Source organism: Dipteris shenzhenensis, chromosome 5 (genome assembly GCF_047967505.1).
Source record: "Dipteris shenzhenensis isolate YYH24624 ecotype China chromosome 5, Dip_SZ_1.0, whole genome shotgun sequence".
Lineage (NCBI taxonomy): Eukaryota > Viridiplantae > Streptophyta > Polypodiopsida > Gleicheniales > Dipteridaceae > Dipteris > Dipteris shenzhenensis.
In genome coordinates, this window is record NC_141600.1 from 60,965,892 (window position 1) to 60,978,943 (window position 13,052).

Below are 13,052 nucleotides of genomic sequence, written 5' to 3' on the forward strand. Positions count from 1 at the left end.
GACGGGTCAGCTCCGAACCTAGATCTCCATTGGTTCACTGCTATCCCACCATGAATAGAAAGCCAAAAGAAGAGAGTGATTTTTCTATTCCGGTGGGATTTCTAGAGCCTCTGCCAAAAGATTTTCTGCAAGTCAGCAGAAATCTGAAAGTTCTCCCAATGATGAGCTCTGGTAGGCCTCCAACCCCTACAGCTGAGCTGGAATTTCCTGGGATTACTGACCGTGTACCGAAAGAAAGCAATGCCCTTCTCTCGGTGCCCTTCATCTACCCATTCCCATTCCCCACGGTCCCACTGAACTCCTCCCTTTCAAGCTTCCTCTCACCTTCAAATGGTGGATTGTCCTTATGAAAAGACTTTTCAGAAAGACAAATCAGTGCAACACAAAAAACAAAAGCAGGTTATGGGTCAGGATGACCCTCTTCATGACTCTGCACAAGCTCAGCTTGTCTATGAGGTGATGCATGAGGGTTTTGAAGACACTCGAAAGAGTTGGAAGGATCCAATTCCCACCACAGGCATCATGGTGGAGGTGGATGATATTTTTGACCCTGTTAAGGAATATGACAAGCATGCCATTATTATCTTTTTTCTAGGACGTATGCCTGCTATTGCAAATGTTGGTAATTGGTTGACTAGAACCCTGGGTGGTTGCTATGTCAAAAAAGTTCATTATGCAGCAAGGGGCTTTTTTGAAGTGATCGTGGCAGATGAAGAGCACAGACGTATTTTATTAGAGCACTCTCCTCTCTTCTATGGGCAGCAGATAGTTCATGTGTTGCCCTGGTCACCTACCAGAGATTATCAGGCACAGATGCCTTGTCTAAGTGGAAGTTGTGGATTTTCCCCAATGTCTGGCTTCTCTTTTGCCAAAAATTGCAGCCTCTGTTGGCAAAGTGGTTTGCCCACCACGGCCTAATGGCAATTCAAATAGATTTTGCATACAGACAATCCAACCCCAGACTCTTATTCGGTCACAGTGAACAATGTTTTGATAGGCAGCGCCTTTTATAAATTGAAATGGATCTCTTTGCAGGTGCTTGCTTTGAATGCAAGAAGTTCGGGCATATGGCTTCACAATGCCCTTCACGTGCTCCCAAAATGCCATTGCAGGCTGAATTGTCATCGCCTTAGAGCAAGAATTCTAATGCCTCCTCTCTAATGAAGCCTAAGGGGGTAAAACAGTTTTTTGCTGTCCAAGACAAAGGGAAAGCACCATGCTCCTCTTTTTGTCCCTTCGGCCTCTCATCCTCAAGTGAAGGGGGAAATTTTTTTGAATGATGCTTGGCAAACCCCAAGAAAAGTCATCTCACCTAGGAGACCTTTGCCCTCCCGGACTTGGAATGGTGCCTCCTCTCACGGCAAAACACCAGTTGAAAACTCTGGCATTGGTCTGGCTTGGGCTGCGGTGACTGCCAATAGTACCCTCTTTCCACAAGAGGAAGTTGCTACCTCATTGTCTTCTCCTCAGGCTGACTTTTCTTCTTAGGGCCGAGGTCCGGATACTGAGGTGGCAATGCAGACATAGAAGGCTTTTTTGCTGTTGTACATATCTGTCCTATATCTGTAAATATGCTTGATCATCTCAAATGTGTCACTTTGAATGTACAGGGGTTGTGTGATGGTTGAAAATGGAAACTGGTCTGGCTGTATATACGCCAATTGCAGCCTGATATAGTGGCTTTACAAGAGCATAATCAGCATGTGTATGTTGGTAAATCTGGACATTTTGTTGGTTATGACATTTTCTATGCTGGAGAGCACTCTTTCTCTTTTTGGTTAAGCATGATCTTCACCCCATTGTGGCTTTCAATGATCACCATGGTCGATGGATGATCATACAATGTCTTGTCCAAGGCGACATTTTTGAATTTGCATCAGTATATGCTCCTCAATCTTCCGGGAATCGAGCTTTGATTTGGGATGCTATGCATAAATATCCCTCGCGGCATTATGCTTTTATCATTGGCGATTTCAATAATGCCCCACAAACGGGAGATAATACCTCAGGCCACACTCACATGTTGGCTTCTGAAAAGCAGGCATGGTCTAATTTTTTGCTTCACTTGTCTCTGGTTGATCTCTGGAAGGAATTGCAGCCCATGCTTACGGGATATACCTTTCAGCATAATGTTCAATCTTCATATCAGGCATGCTTGGACAGATGGTATCGGGTTGATCCACAGCATTCTAATGCCTTGTCAGCTTTGGATTGATCATGCTTTCACATATTTTGATCATGCACATCTTTGGCTAAGGCTCACATTGCATGACTTTCCAGATGATAGATTGGCTTGCAGACGCTTTTTGCTGAAAAATAATGGTTACCTTGACCATGCTGATTTTAAAACCATAGTTTCTGATGCCATTCAGCGTCTTTCTCATCAAATGCACATTGATCTAGATTATGCATGGCAAGCTTTTGTTGCAAGAATGCAAGCAGTTATTCGGGGTTATGGTAAATCCTACATGCAAGCCACACGGGAGACCATGAAGCATGCCAAATACACTTGCCAAAGTTTGACTGAACTCAATCATCTTCAGCCTTTGTCTTCAAAAGAAAGCATGCTATTATGTCGGGCCAAATTTTGTCTCCAATCGAATGATCGAAGAAAGCTTGCTAAATGGGAAACCCGATCTCGGGAAACAACTTTTCTGGATAAAGGTTGCTAATATTTGTCGGATCAGGATGCCTCATGGTTCTTGGTCCTCATCTCACTCAGAGCTTGCTGCTTTTTGTGTGCAGCACTTTTCATCTCATTTTGGGCATGTGGACATTCTTTCTCCTCAGGTTGTGTCTGCCTGCCAACTTCTTTTGCAGCATGTCCATCCCATTCTCTCTTATGCTCAGGCTTTGGAATTGAAAATTCCTTTCACTGAAAGAGAATTGTCAGATGCTATTAAATCCTGTGGCAGATGGAAATCTCCAGGATGGGATGGTCTCACTGTGAAATTTTTTATTGCCTTCTGGGATATCCTCAAGCTTACTTTGCTGCAAATGGTTAATTCAGCATGGGAAAATCAGCAAATGCCTATATCATGGAAAAAAGGACTTGTTGAGCTCCTTCCAAAAGAGCAACTATGTGATTCGCTCACTGATTGGAGGCCAATAACGCCCATGCCAGTCATTTACAAGATCATAGCCAAAATGGTTGTTGATCGTATTAAAGGTTATTTGCATGATGGGCTGCATCCTTTTCGTTCCCCGTAGGCGTATCACAGATAATATTGCCAATGCTTATATTGGGATTGAATATGCCAAATACATGGAACAGGATGTTCTGCTCTTACAGGTGGATATTGCAAAAGCCTTTGATACAATTCAATGGGAATTCATCTTGCAAACAATGCGAGCTTTGGGGTTTGGAACAAAAATGCAGCAGATTATTTACTGGCTTTACAGGGACAGCAATGCAACTTGCATTCTTTCTGGAGATCTCTCTTATGAGTGGACTCTTTGTTGCTCGGTCCGTCAGGGATGTCCCCTTAGTGCTTTATTGTATGCCATTGCTACCCATCCTATGCTGCAATATATTGATCGTCTCGTGGCTACACGCTCCCTTCATGGTTTGGAATTGGATGCAAATCGCAGCATGCTTGCTCAAGCCTATGTTGATGATTCTTTCTTTACCCCAAAGAATACGCAGAATGATCTTTCGGCTTTGATGCGGGCTCTCTCTGTTTATGGTTTGGCAGCTGGTCTTCATGTAAATTTTCAAAAGTCTAAGCTGCTCCCATTGCATTCTAAAGACCGGCATAGTCTTTTATGTTCATCATCTTGGTTACCCTTTGGGGTGGGGTCTCACACGTCGTCAACAAACTGATTGGGTGATGGTCAAGCTTTGAAAAAAGCTAGAGTATTGGAAATTGGCAACTTGGCCTTTGCATGTTCGGCTTCGGATAGTGCAGTCCACCCTTGTGGCTTATATTCAATTTTATTTGCCATTGATCCTGTTCACCAACGCAGATCTTGCTTCTTTCATGTCTGCCATAATGGAAATCTTCTGGCATTCCAAACATGGCAGAAAGAGTCTCAGGCTGCTTTCAGTGCATCAACTTTGTTCTCCTAAGATGCATGGTGGTTTCAACATCACAAATATCCAGGTGCACATCCTTGCTCACAAGGGGAAAATGTTGCTGCAATTTCTGCAAGGTGATCAACCTTGGGCTCTTATGATTAGATCTCTAGTCACACATATCAGTATTTCTGTCTTTGGTCACTGGCAAATCAATTACTAGGATTTCTTATTTGGTTGCATCGATGGCACTTTGCCTCGCTGCCCTTTTGTCTCCAGCTTGCTTCTTGATTGGAAGCATGTCCTCTCTCATCTGGAATGGCATGGTCGAGAGTCTTTGCTGGGTTATTTTTTGTGAGCTAAAAGCATTCACTGGTTGACAATTTTTCACTCTCCACTGGCTTTACAGAAACCTCGCCGTTCCTACTTTGTTTCTTTTAAGGGCATCACTTCTGTTGCTGATGTTATTCATGATGATGGCTCTATGCTACCTTTTTCTCTAGCAGCTACATGATATGGCTTGGGCTCTCATTATCGTGCTTTGTGGCAACAAATTGCATATATGCTTTCGCCTTTTGTTCCATTTCCTCCTTTGGAACTTCAGGACATGTTAGAGGATTGGACTTTGACTTCTCTAGGGTCATCTTCTCGCCCTTTGAGGCTATCTCAGATTACGGTGCATGCATTGTATAAATGCTTTTGCCTCAACCTTGGGTTTCAAAGAAAGGCAATTCTATTTGGCGAATGCATCGCCCAGCCAAGTGGTGGAAAAAGAGATTACAACAGCTTTGGGCCTACAAAACTCCTCTTCGGCAACAGGTTTTCTTCTGGCGAGTGCTTCTGGGCATTTTTCCATCTGGACAGAGGTTAGCTCGTAGGCACATTGCTCCTGCTCCTTGCCACAAATGTTTGAGTTCTCAGGAGACTGTGCCTAATCTATTCAGGTTTTGTCCATGTTCTCGTGAGTTCATTGATCTTCTTTGGTAGCGCTTGCGAGCAAGATTCCTGACTGTTCCTTTTGGGAAGTCTTTCTGGCTCTTTAGTTTCCATCCACCCAGACCGGAGTTTCATCTTTTCTTTGTTTGGGTTCGCTATTGGGCACTCTGGACTTTATGGACAGACGGGAACTATAAAATCTTTAGTGATCCTATATTTTTCTTGTTTGGCTTTTTTAAGCGTTCTCTGCAGCAATCTTTCTTTGATTGCTTGCAGACACGCTGCATAAATCATAATGTATATCTAGCATACATTGAGATTTTCAGCTGACATAATTTCAACTGCCTCGTTTTGAGGTCGTTACTCTTGTAATATAATCAATCAAAAGTTTTCACTAAAAAAAAAAGTATGTGTGTGTGTGTGTGTGTCCCGTGCCCAGCTTTCCTCGCTGCAAGTCCCGTGCTCTTCTGTCAAGGTACCGTGCTTAGCCGTTCCAGCGTCGCCAGCCCAACCAGTCTGTTCACGCCTTGTCTGGTTACTCCCTCTCTCAATTGGTTTAAGTCCTAACTGTCAATTCCTAGTTTCTTCGCTATCTGCCCTAACTATGAATATTCTGCCCGATTGTTTATTTTGTCTTCAACCTCATCTCCCTCTATTTCAGCGTTGAACTTTCTATTGAATCGATTAGCTTCAATATGATAGAAATAAATAAGTGTTATACAAAGAGGGCGCTCTCTCCTGAACCCAAAAGACAGTCAAGGGAGACTCTGCCCTTCATAGCCCTTTCATCTGAAGATGCTTCCTATGTTTTTGACATGTTGAATGAGGAATTTCAACAAAGTAGAAGAGAATGGATGCTGCCTGGAACTCACTTATAAAATGAATTTGCCTTCTCTTGTGCATCCTCTGAAGAAGCTCTCTCAAACTGCAGTCATCATCTTTTTCCCTGGGAAATTACCGTTGGCTAATGATGTGGGACAATGGGTAAATTCCCTATTAGGTGGCTGTTATGTGGAAAAAGTATATTTTGCATCTCGAGGGTTTTATGAAGTTCATCTCTTGGATGCCTTGACAAAATAAAAGATGCTTGAAATGTCCCCTTTATTTTTTGGCCGTCAGATGGTACATATCATGCCTTGGTCTCCTAATAAGGACTATCAGAATCTCATCTACCACCATTGCCCAGTATGGGTTGAAGTGGTTGATTTCCCAGATTACATGAGGACGGAGCTTCCTGGCTTCGCAATGACATTGGGACAAGTGATCTGTCCCCCTCGTCCCATAGGTAATAAAAATCGCTTTTGCATCTTATGGGATACTGATAGACCAACCCCTCCTATTGCTGTTGAGATTGAGGGTGTTAACTTGGGAAAGAATATTTCGCTTTGAAATGGGAAATTTTTGCTGGTGCTTGTTTTTCTTGTCACAAGTTTGGACACCTAGCTTCTGAGTGTCCCTCTATCCTTCATCCTCCTCCTCCAGCTGCCATTCCCCAGCCATCTAATAAAGGAGGTCATAAGACTTATGTGGAAAAGACAGAAGCCAAAGGGGCAAAGCCTTCAGTTCATACAGGGAGTCAAGTTATTTCACCTCAAAACAAGGATAAAGGAAAGGGCAAGCAAGTGGAAAACAACTCATCTTCTCATGACGGTTGGCAAACTACAAAGAAGACAGTGCCTCTCAAACAAAGACCTCTCCAATCCCGTAATTGGGATGCTTCTGATACTTCTCCTGGACAACCATCCACCTCTTCTGATAACCCAATCTCAAAGGCATCGGTCAATGCAGTCAAGAAGGGTATTCCGCTTTGTGAAGAAGATGATCTTGTCAGGGAATTGGATTCTGAGGGTCAGCAAGACCCTGAGGCAATGGCAGAGGCCTGATGCCTCCCTTTCTTTTTGAGGATTACTCATTTCTTGTACATATTTTCAAGCGTGCTTCTCATAAATGTGTTTCTTATAATAAACAGGGCCTCTGCAACCCGAATAAATGGAGGCTCCTTTGGCATTCTCAACAATTGTCTGATCACACTCCTCTTTGGCTGAACCTTTCATTTGGTATGCCTTTGGATGATATGCAGCTCTCTTCAGTCAGACACTTACACGTCAATCAATTATATCTTTCTCATGAAAAATTCCAGCAAATGATTCGATTGGCTTGCAGGCCATTGTTATCACATGCTTGAGAGGACATTGACTTTGCTTGGAACTCTTTTGTGCATCGCATCCAAAATGTCATTAAGGAATATGGAAGATGGTACATGGCAGAAACCAGGCATCATATCCAGTGGGCAAAATCACAAAAGCAGTCCTTGGTACACATTAGTCATCAAAGGTTCTTTTTTGCTTCTGAACAGAGTTCATTGTCTTCTGCTACTTCCATAATTGATGCCAATGATAAATGTAAGCTTTCCAAATGGCAGACAAGGGCTAGAGTTAAGCCATTGCTAGATAAGGGCTGTTCCTCAAAATCTTTTTTTCGGAATTTACATGCATATAGACAAAGTCAATCTATCACGAGAGTTAGAAAATCATATGGTATTTGGACCCAGACTTTATCTCAATTAGAAAAACAATGTCTGGATCATTTTCAGCTTCTCTTTTCTTAGCCATCTTCTTCTACTTCTCAGGTTAAATTGGCTCGGAGCATATTTATTGATCTCGTCTCTCCTATTGTTTCTCTGCCAAAAGCTTCATTGCTAGAAGTGTCTTTTTCAGATATTGAATTGGATGATGCTCTCAAACATTTGGGTAAACATAAACCCCCTGGCTGGGATGGTTTGACGGTTGAATTTTTTGTTGCCTTCTGGGCTGAATTAAAGGGTCCAATCTTGCAGCTTATTAATGTAGCTTGGCAGCATCAACATCTTCCTTCAGCTTGGAAGCATGGTCTGGTCAAGCTTGTGCCCCAAAAACTATTATGTGAGACTATGGCTGACTGGAAGCCCATCACTTTGATGCCTGTTATATATAAACTTATTGCCAAAATGTTGGTTCATCGGATAAAGGATATTCTTCATGATGGTCTTCATCCTAGACAATATGGTTTTGTTCCAAGAAGGCATATACATGATAATATCTCCAATACTCTCATTGCAATGGAATATGATAAATATTCAGCACAAGATGTTTTGGTCATGCAGGTGGATGTGGCAAAGGCATTTGATACTGTACAGTGGGATTATGTCTCTCAAATCATGTCTAGACTTGGTTTTGGCCCAAAGCTAGTTAATGTCATTTATTGGCTTTACTTAGATTCCACTGCTCAATGCTTTATAGGGAATCATTTGTCTGAGTCCTGGACTTTGGGACGGTTAGTTCGACAGGGATGCCCTCTCAGTGCTTTGCTCTATGCTATTGCTTCTCATCCTTTGCTTCTTTATATGGATCATCTGGTAGATACTGGAGAGCTTGTGGGGCTTCAGATTCCTGGATCACGGCCTTTCATTGCACAGGCTTATGCAGATGATTCTTTCTTCATGCCAAAAAATTGTCCTCTGGAGCTTCGCTTATTGATGGATATACCCTTTCTGATTTTGGATTGGCAGCTGGTCTAAATATTAATTTTCAGAAAACAAAACTCTTGCCTCTCAAGCATTGTGACTGGCATGCTTTTCTTCAGCCAGGTCAGATTATTCATCCTGAGAACATAGTAAGACATTTGGGTTACCCAATTGGCTGGAAAATCACCAATAAGCAACAAATGTCTTGGGTATTCAACAAAATTCAGGACAAATTAGAATATAGGAAGATCTCCACTTGGCCTTTGCATGTGCGGCTTGTCCAATCCATTGTTTTAGCTTATGTCCAGTTTTACCTGCCTTTACTACACTGGTCATCTCGAGATCTCTCTTCTTTTATGTCTCAAGCTATGGAGATTTTTTGGAAAACAAGGCTTCATACAAAAGCTTTGAGGTTGCTCAAAATGGACCTGCTTTGTTCTCCAAGGATGCATGGAGGTTTGAATATTATAAACATCAAATTTCATGTGTTGGCAAGAAAGGTCACTATGCTAAAGGGTTTTTTTCAGCAAGAGCAGCCATGGTCTATTATGTTGGCGTTTTTGTGTGGCCAGATGCGCACAAATGCTTATGGGCATTGGCTTGTTGATACATGGGAAGTAGTACTTGGCAAGTTTCAAGGTAAAATACCTGGTTATCCATTTTCTACTGCCTTGATTCAGGATTGGAAGCAGGTGCTCTCTCGTATCAAATGGTCTCCCCATCCTGCTTCTATAGCTTCATCTCTTCGATTGGAAAGCCTTCACTGAAGTGCTGTTTTTTGCTCTCCTCTTGCTGTCCAGCAGCTTGTCAACAATACAATCTTGGGATGCATCATAGGCCTATATGGAAAGTTATTGCTGATCTCTTACTCCCTCTTGTTCCGATTCCACCATTGGAAGTAAGAGACAGGCTTCAAGATTGGCATCTTCAGTCTTTAAGTCCAGGCTTATTCTCTCAACCTTTGCATTTATTGACTTCCATACAGGCTTATAGATTGATATTACCTCCTCCATGGATTGCTCATCATGCAAATTCTCTTTGGCATCTGAATAAGTCTTTATCTTGGTGGAAAGCAAAATTGAAATTGATATGGAAGTTGAAAATGCCATTAAAGCCGAGACTCTTTTTCTGGAGATGCATTGTTGGAATTTTTCCAGTGGGAGTGAAATTGGCTCAAAGAAGGATTGCTTCTTCTCTTTGTCCAAGATGTCATCATGTTCATGAGAGTATTCAGCACTTATTGTGGTTTTGTTCATATTCCAGAGACCTTATGGACAAGATATCCTATTTCTTATCTCTCAGATTTCCAACACACAGGTTCTCCAGGTCTTTCTGGATGTTTGGCACCTTATTAGCTTCTTTGTCCCAATATTCTATTTTCTTCCATTGGATCAGATACTAGGCATTATGGATCCTATGGCTTCAACGAAATCATGCATTTTTTAATTCATCTCTTCAGCACCCTTATGAGTTCTTCTGGGCCTCATTGCGCCAGTCCTTATATGATGCCCTGCATGAGGAGGATTTGGATGTCTCTTGTATTGAGCTTTTCTTTTACTGTTTCTGATGGATAGGGCATCGGCTCTTTTTGGCGCTGCCCTGTTGTAAAATGGATGTTTCATAATATAATGTTCTTAGTTTCACAAAAAAAAAAGTGTGTGTGTGAGAGACAAAGTGCAGGAGCAATGTGTCGATGAGCTAATAGCTGTCTAGATGGAAACACTCCCAAAAGAACTCGCTAAAGAAAACTTGTTGCCGAAGCAGTACTTTATAGGCCCAAAGTTGCTGCCACTTTGCCACAGATGTTCTGCTTCTTCGGAGACTGTGCCTCACTTGTTTTGGCATTGTCCGTGCTCTCATGAGTTTTTTGATCTGCTTCGACAGCGCCTACGAGCGAGATTCCCATCTGTTCCATTTGGGAAGTTCTTCTGGCTATTTGGGTTTCATCCATCCAGATCAGAGCTTCGTCTTTTCTTTGTTTGGGTTTGCTACTCGGCACTATGGACTTTATGGACATATAGGAATTGTAAAGTCTTTGGTGATCCTACTTTCTCTTTGTTTGGCTTTTTTAGGAGTTCTCTACAGCAATCTTTCTTTGATTGCTTGCAGACCCGCTACATAGATCATGAGGTCTTTTTGGCACATACTGAAATTTTCAGTTGATGTAATTGTAGCACCTTATTTTGAGGTTGCTACTCATATAATATAATCAATCAAAGATTTCACCCAAAAAAAAAAATGTGTGTGTGTGTGTGTGTGTGTGTGTGTGTGTGTGTGTGTGTGTGAGAGAGAGACATGCGTGCGTGTTGCTATCCGTCCCCTCTCAGCACTGACTTTTTCTCTATCTCGTCCCATATTCTTTCACTAGCCATCCCTTCCCCCCCCATCAGCACCATTTAAAAAATGATACAACTGCTTTAGATTCTGTATTTATTCATACTTTTCCCAACAACTAGGGAAGGCTGGCCCATCTGCAACCCTCTTATGTGTATTATGTATGTGTCCATTCTGTCTATTTTCTATTGTGCTCTTGGTAAGCCCCATGGTGTGGAAAACTTACTTTTAACTGTTCTTAATTAAAGCTATCGAATCTGTTGCATTGAAAAGGGACCCTGCACAATCCTATGGCCCTTTGACAAAAGGGCAGAAAAAAGATACTGCTGAAATTTCGCAAACATATAACACAAATGCCTTAATGTGTTTTCCATTCATAATTTTATATTGACTTGAGTTTCACAAATATTAACCAACTGCACATCGATTCTCTTTTGAAAGTTGGACAACATATAGAATAGAAAAACATAAGTTCTGTCAATACCAGCCATAATCATGATCATCATATGTACCAAAAATTGGCCTGGGACAGACAGAAGGATCTGAACCTGTGGGCGGGTGCAGACCCTTAACACGATGTCCAGGGCACATAAAAGCCAGAAACTGCAAAAACAGTTCAGTTTCCAGTCAACCAAACCAGTAGTATCTTCTTTTTTCACACGCCCACATGCACACAAAGCAAATTCTCTCATGTTCAGAAGTATGCAAGCTGCCTAGCTGTAAAGAAAGGTGAATGGGCCAAGACGCAAAACTAAATAGAACCATACATCGACAAACGACTAGTCAGTCAGTAATCAGAAAATTGCCAGGAATTCATTAAATGCATCTTCTTTGGTAAGATTACAGCAGTGTAGAGAACATCCAATAGAGGAAACTTCAACAAGAGAGAGCAAGAGAATGATAATAAGCAAAATAAAGAATAAAGGGATATCCTTTGGAATGCAAGGGCACTTGGTGGAGCCCAAAGTATGTTTCGAAAAGGATTTGGACATAATGGAGCTAAACATTTGGGAAAAGCCTTGAAATAGAAATGACAGCCCAAACAGGAAATTCCATCACATGACTCTCCCTCTCTCTTTCACAGAGAGATGGTTTGAGCAACTGGGGCTCCACATGGATAGACTCCCTCCCTTCCAATACAATATGGACGCTCTGTTTCTCCCCTCCTGTCACACGAGGTCAACCAAGTAATCCGTGAGGATCTCCTACAGCAGCTACACACATTTTGGACCTGGTTGGGACCGAGCGAGCTTCCAGTGAAGCTCAACTTCTACAGAGATCACTGCTTGCATATCACAGAGGAGGGTTTCATTGACCCACCAGGATACACGCAGATCCACTTAACCCACTCACAAAGGATCTTTATTGGTTCGTTTCGAGTCTCCTCACATAGACTTCGTATCGAGAGCGGCAGAGCAGAGGACCTACCCAGGGCAAGGCGCATATGCACATTATGTGACACACACGAGGTTGAGATGGAGGAGCACTTCATCTTTAGGTGTCCCGATTACTATGAGATCAGAGGGCGTTTCTACTATCTCTTCAGAGATAGCTCTGGGGTTTTGTCCCGATTCCTCTCCTATCCAGACCAGAGATGCTTGGCGGCCTTTATTCATGAGGCAGTCAGGAATTGCGAAAGGCTACTTCGATCATGGAGACAGGAGCAGACTTCTTCCTTGGCTAGCTCTATCACGGAGTTCTCCTTGCCAAATCACACGGACCCCCACGATACGAGGCCTCGACATGATTGTGACCCAGAGCCAATGACTTGATAGCTTAGACAGAGGGTTGACGCACAGATTACCCTTGGGGACATCCCCCAACTGTTCTGAGCTGAGTCGGAGCCCGGCGACAAGGGTTAATGGGGTTACTGTGGCCCTTGTTAGGCACAGAGCTATGACCAGGAGACGTCACAAAGCCGCACCCGTGAGCAGCCGACAACAATCTATCGCCGATTTCATGCCTCCATTGCCTCATCCACCCTGATGTCTTGCTGACGATGATGATGAGATTGATATGTAGTCGACCACTAACATGACTATGTTGTACTTAGTACTATCATTTTGCATTTCTGCATCCTGCATTGGTGTGGATGCTCGTTAAGTAGCTCCACCCTCATAGCTTGTTTTTTTACCAAGTTTTTCACGGTCTCATAGACCCATCGGTCTTTCAAAGACTTTAATAAACTCACTCTCTCTCTCTCTCTCTCTCTCTCTCTCTCTCTCTCTCTCTCCGTCCCTCCCCCGCTCAGCCCCCCGCTCAGCC

General features: G+C 42.7%; 1 protein-coding gene across 3 annotated transcripts in view; it reads right to left on the reverse strand.

Annotated features, from left to right (window-relative positions):
• LOC147902272 (uncharacterized) overlaps nucleotides 1-13,052 on the reverse strand; it is a 269,182-nt gene that overhangs the window by 206,971 nt on the left and 49,159 nt on the right. For all 3 annotated transcript variants that reach the window (XM_087374747.1, XM_087374745.1, XM_087374746.1), the window contains exon 5: nucleotides 11,272-11,390. In XM_087374747.1, coding sequence (XP_087230873.1) covers nucleotides 11,272-11,390 — 119 coding nt within the window. The remainder of the gene's footprint in view (nucleotides 1-11,271; nucleotides 11,391-13,052) is intronic.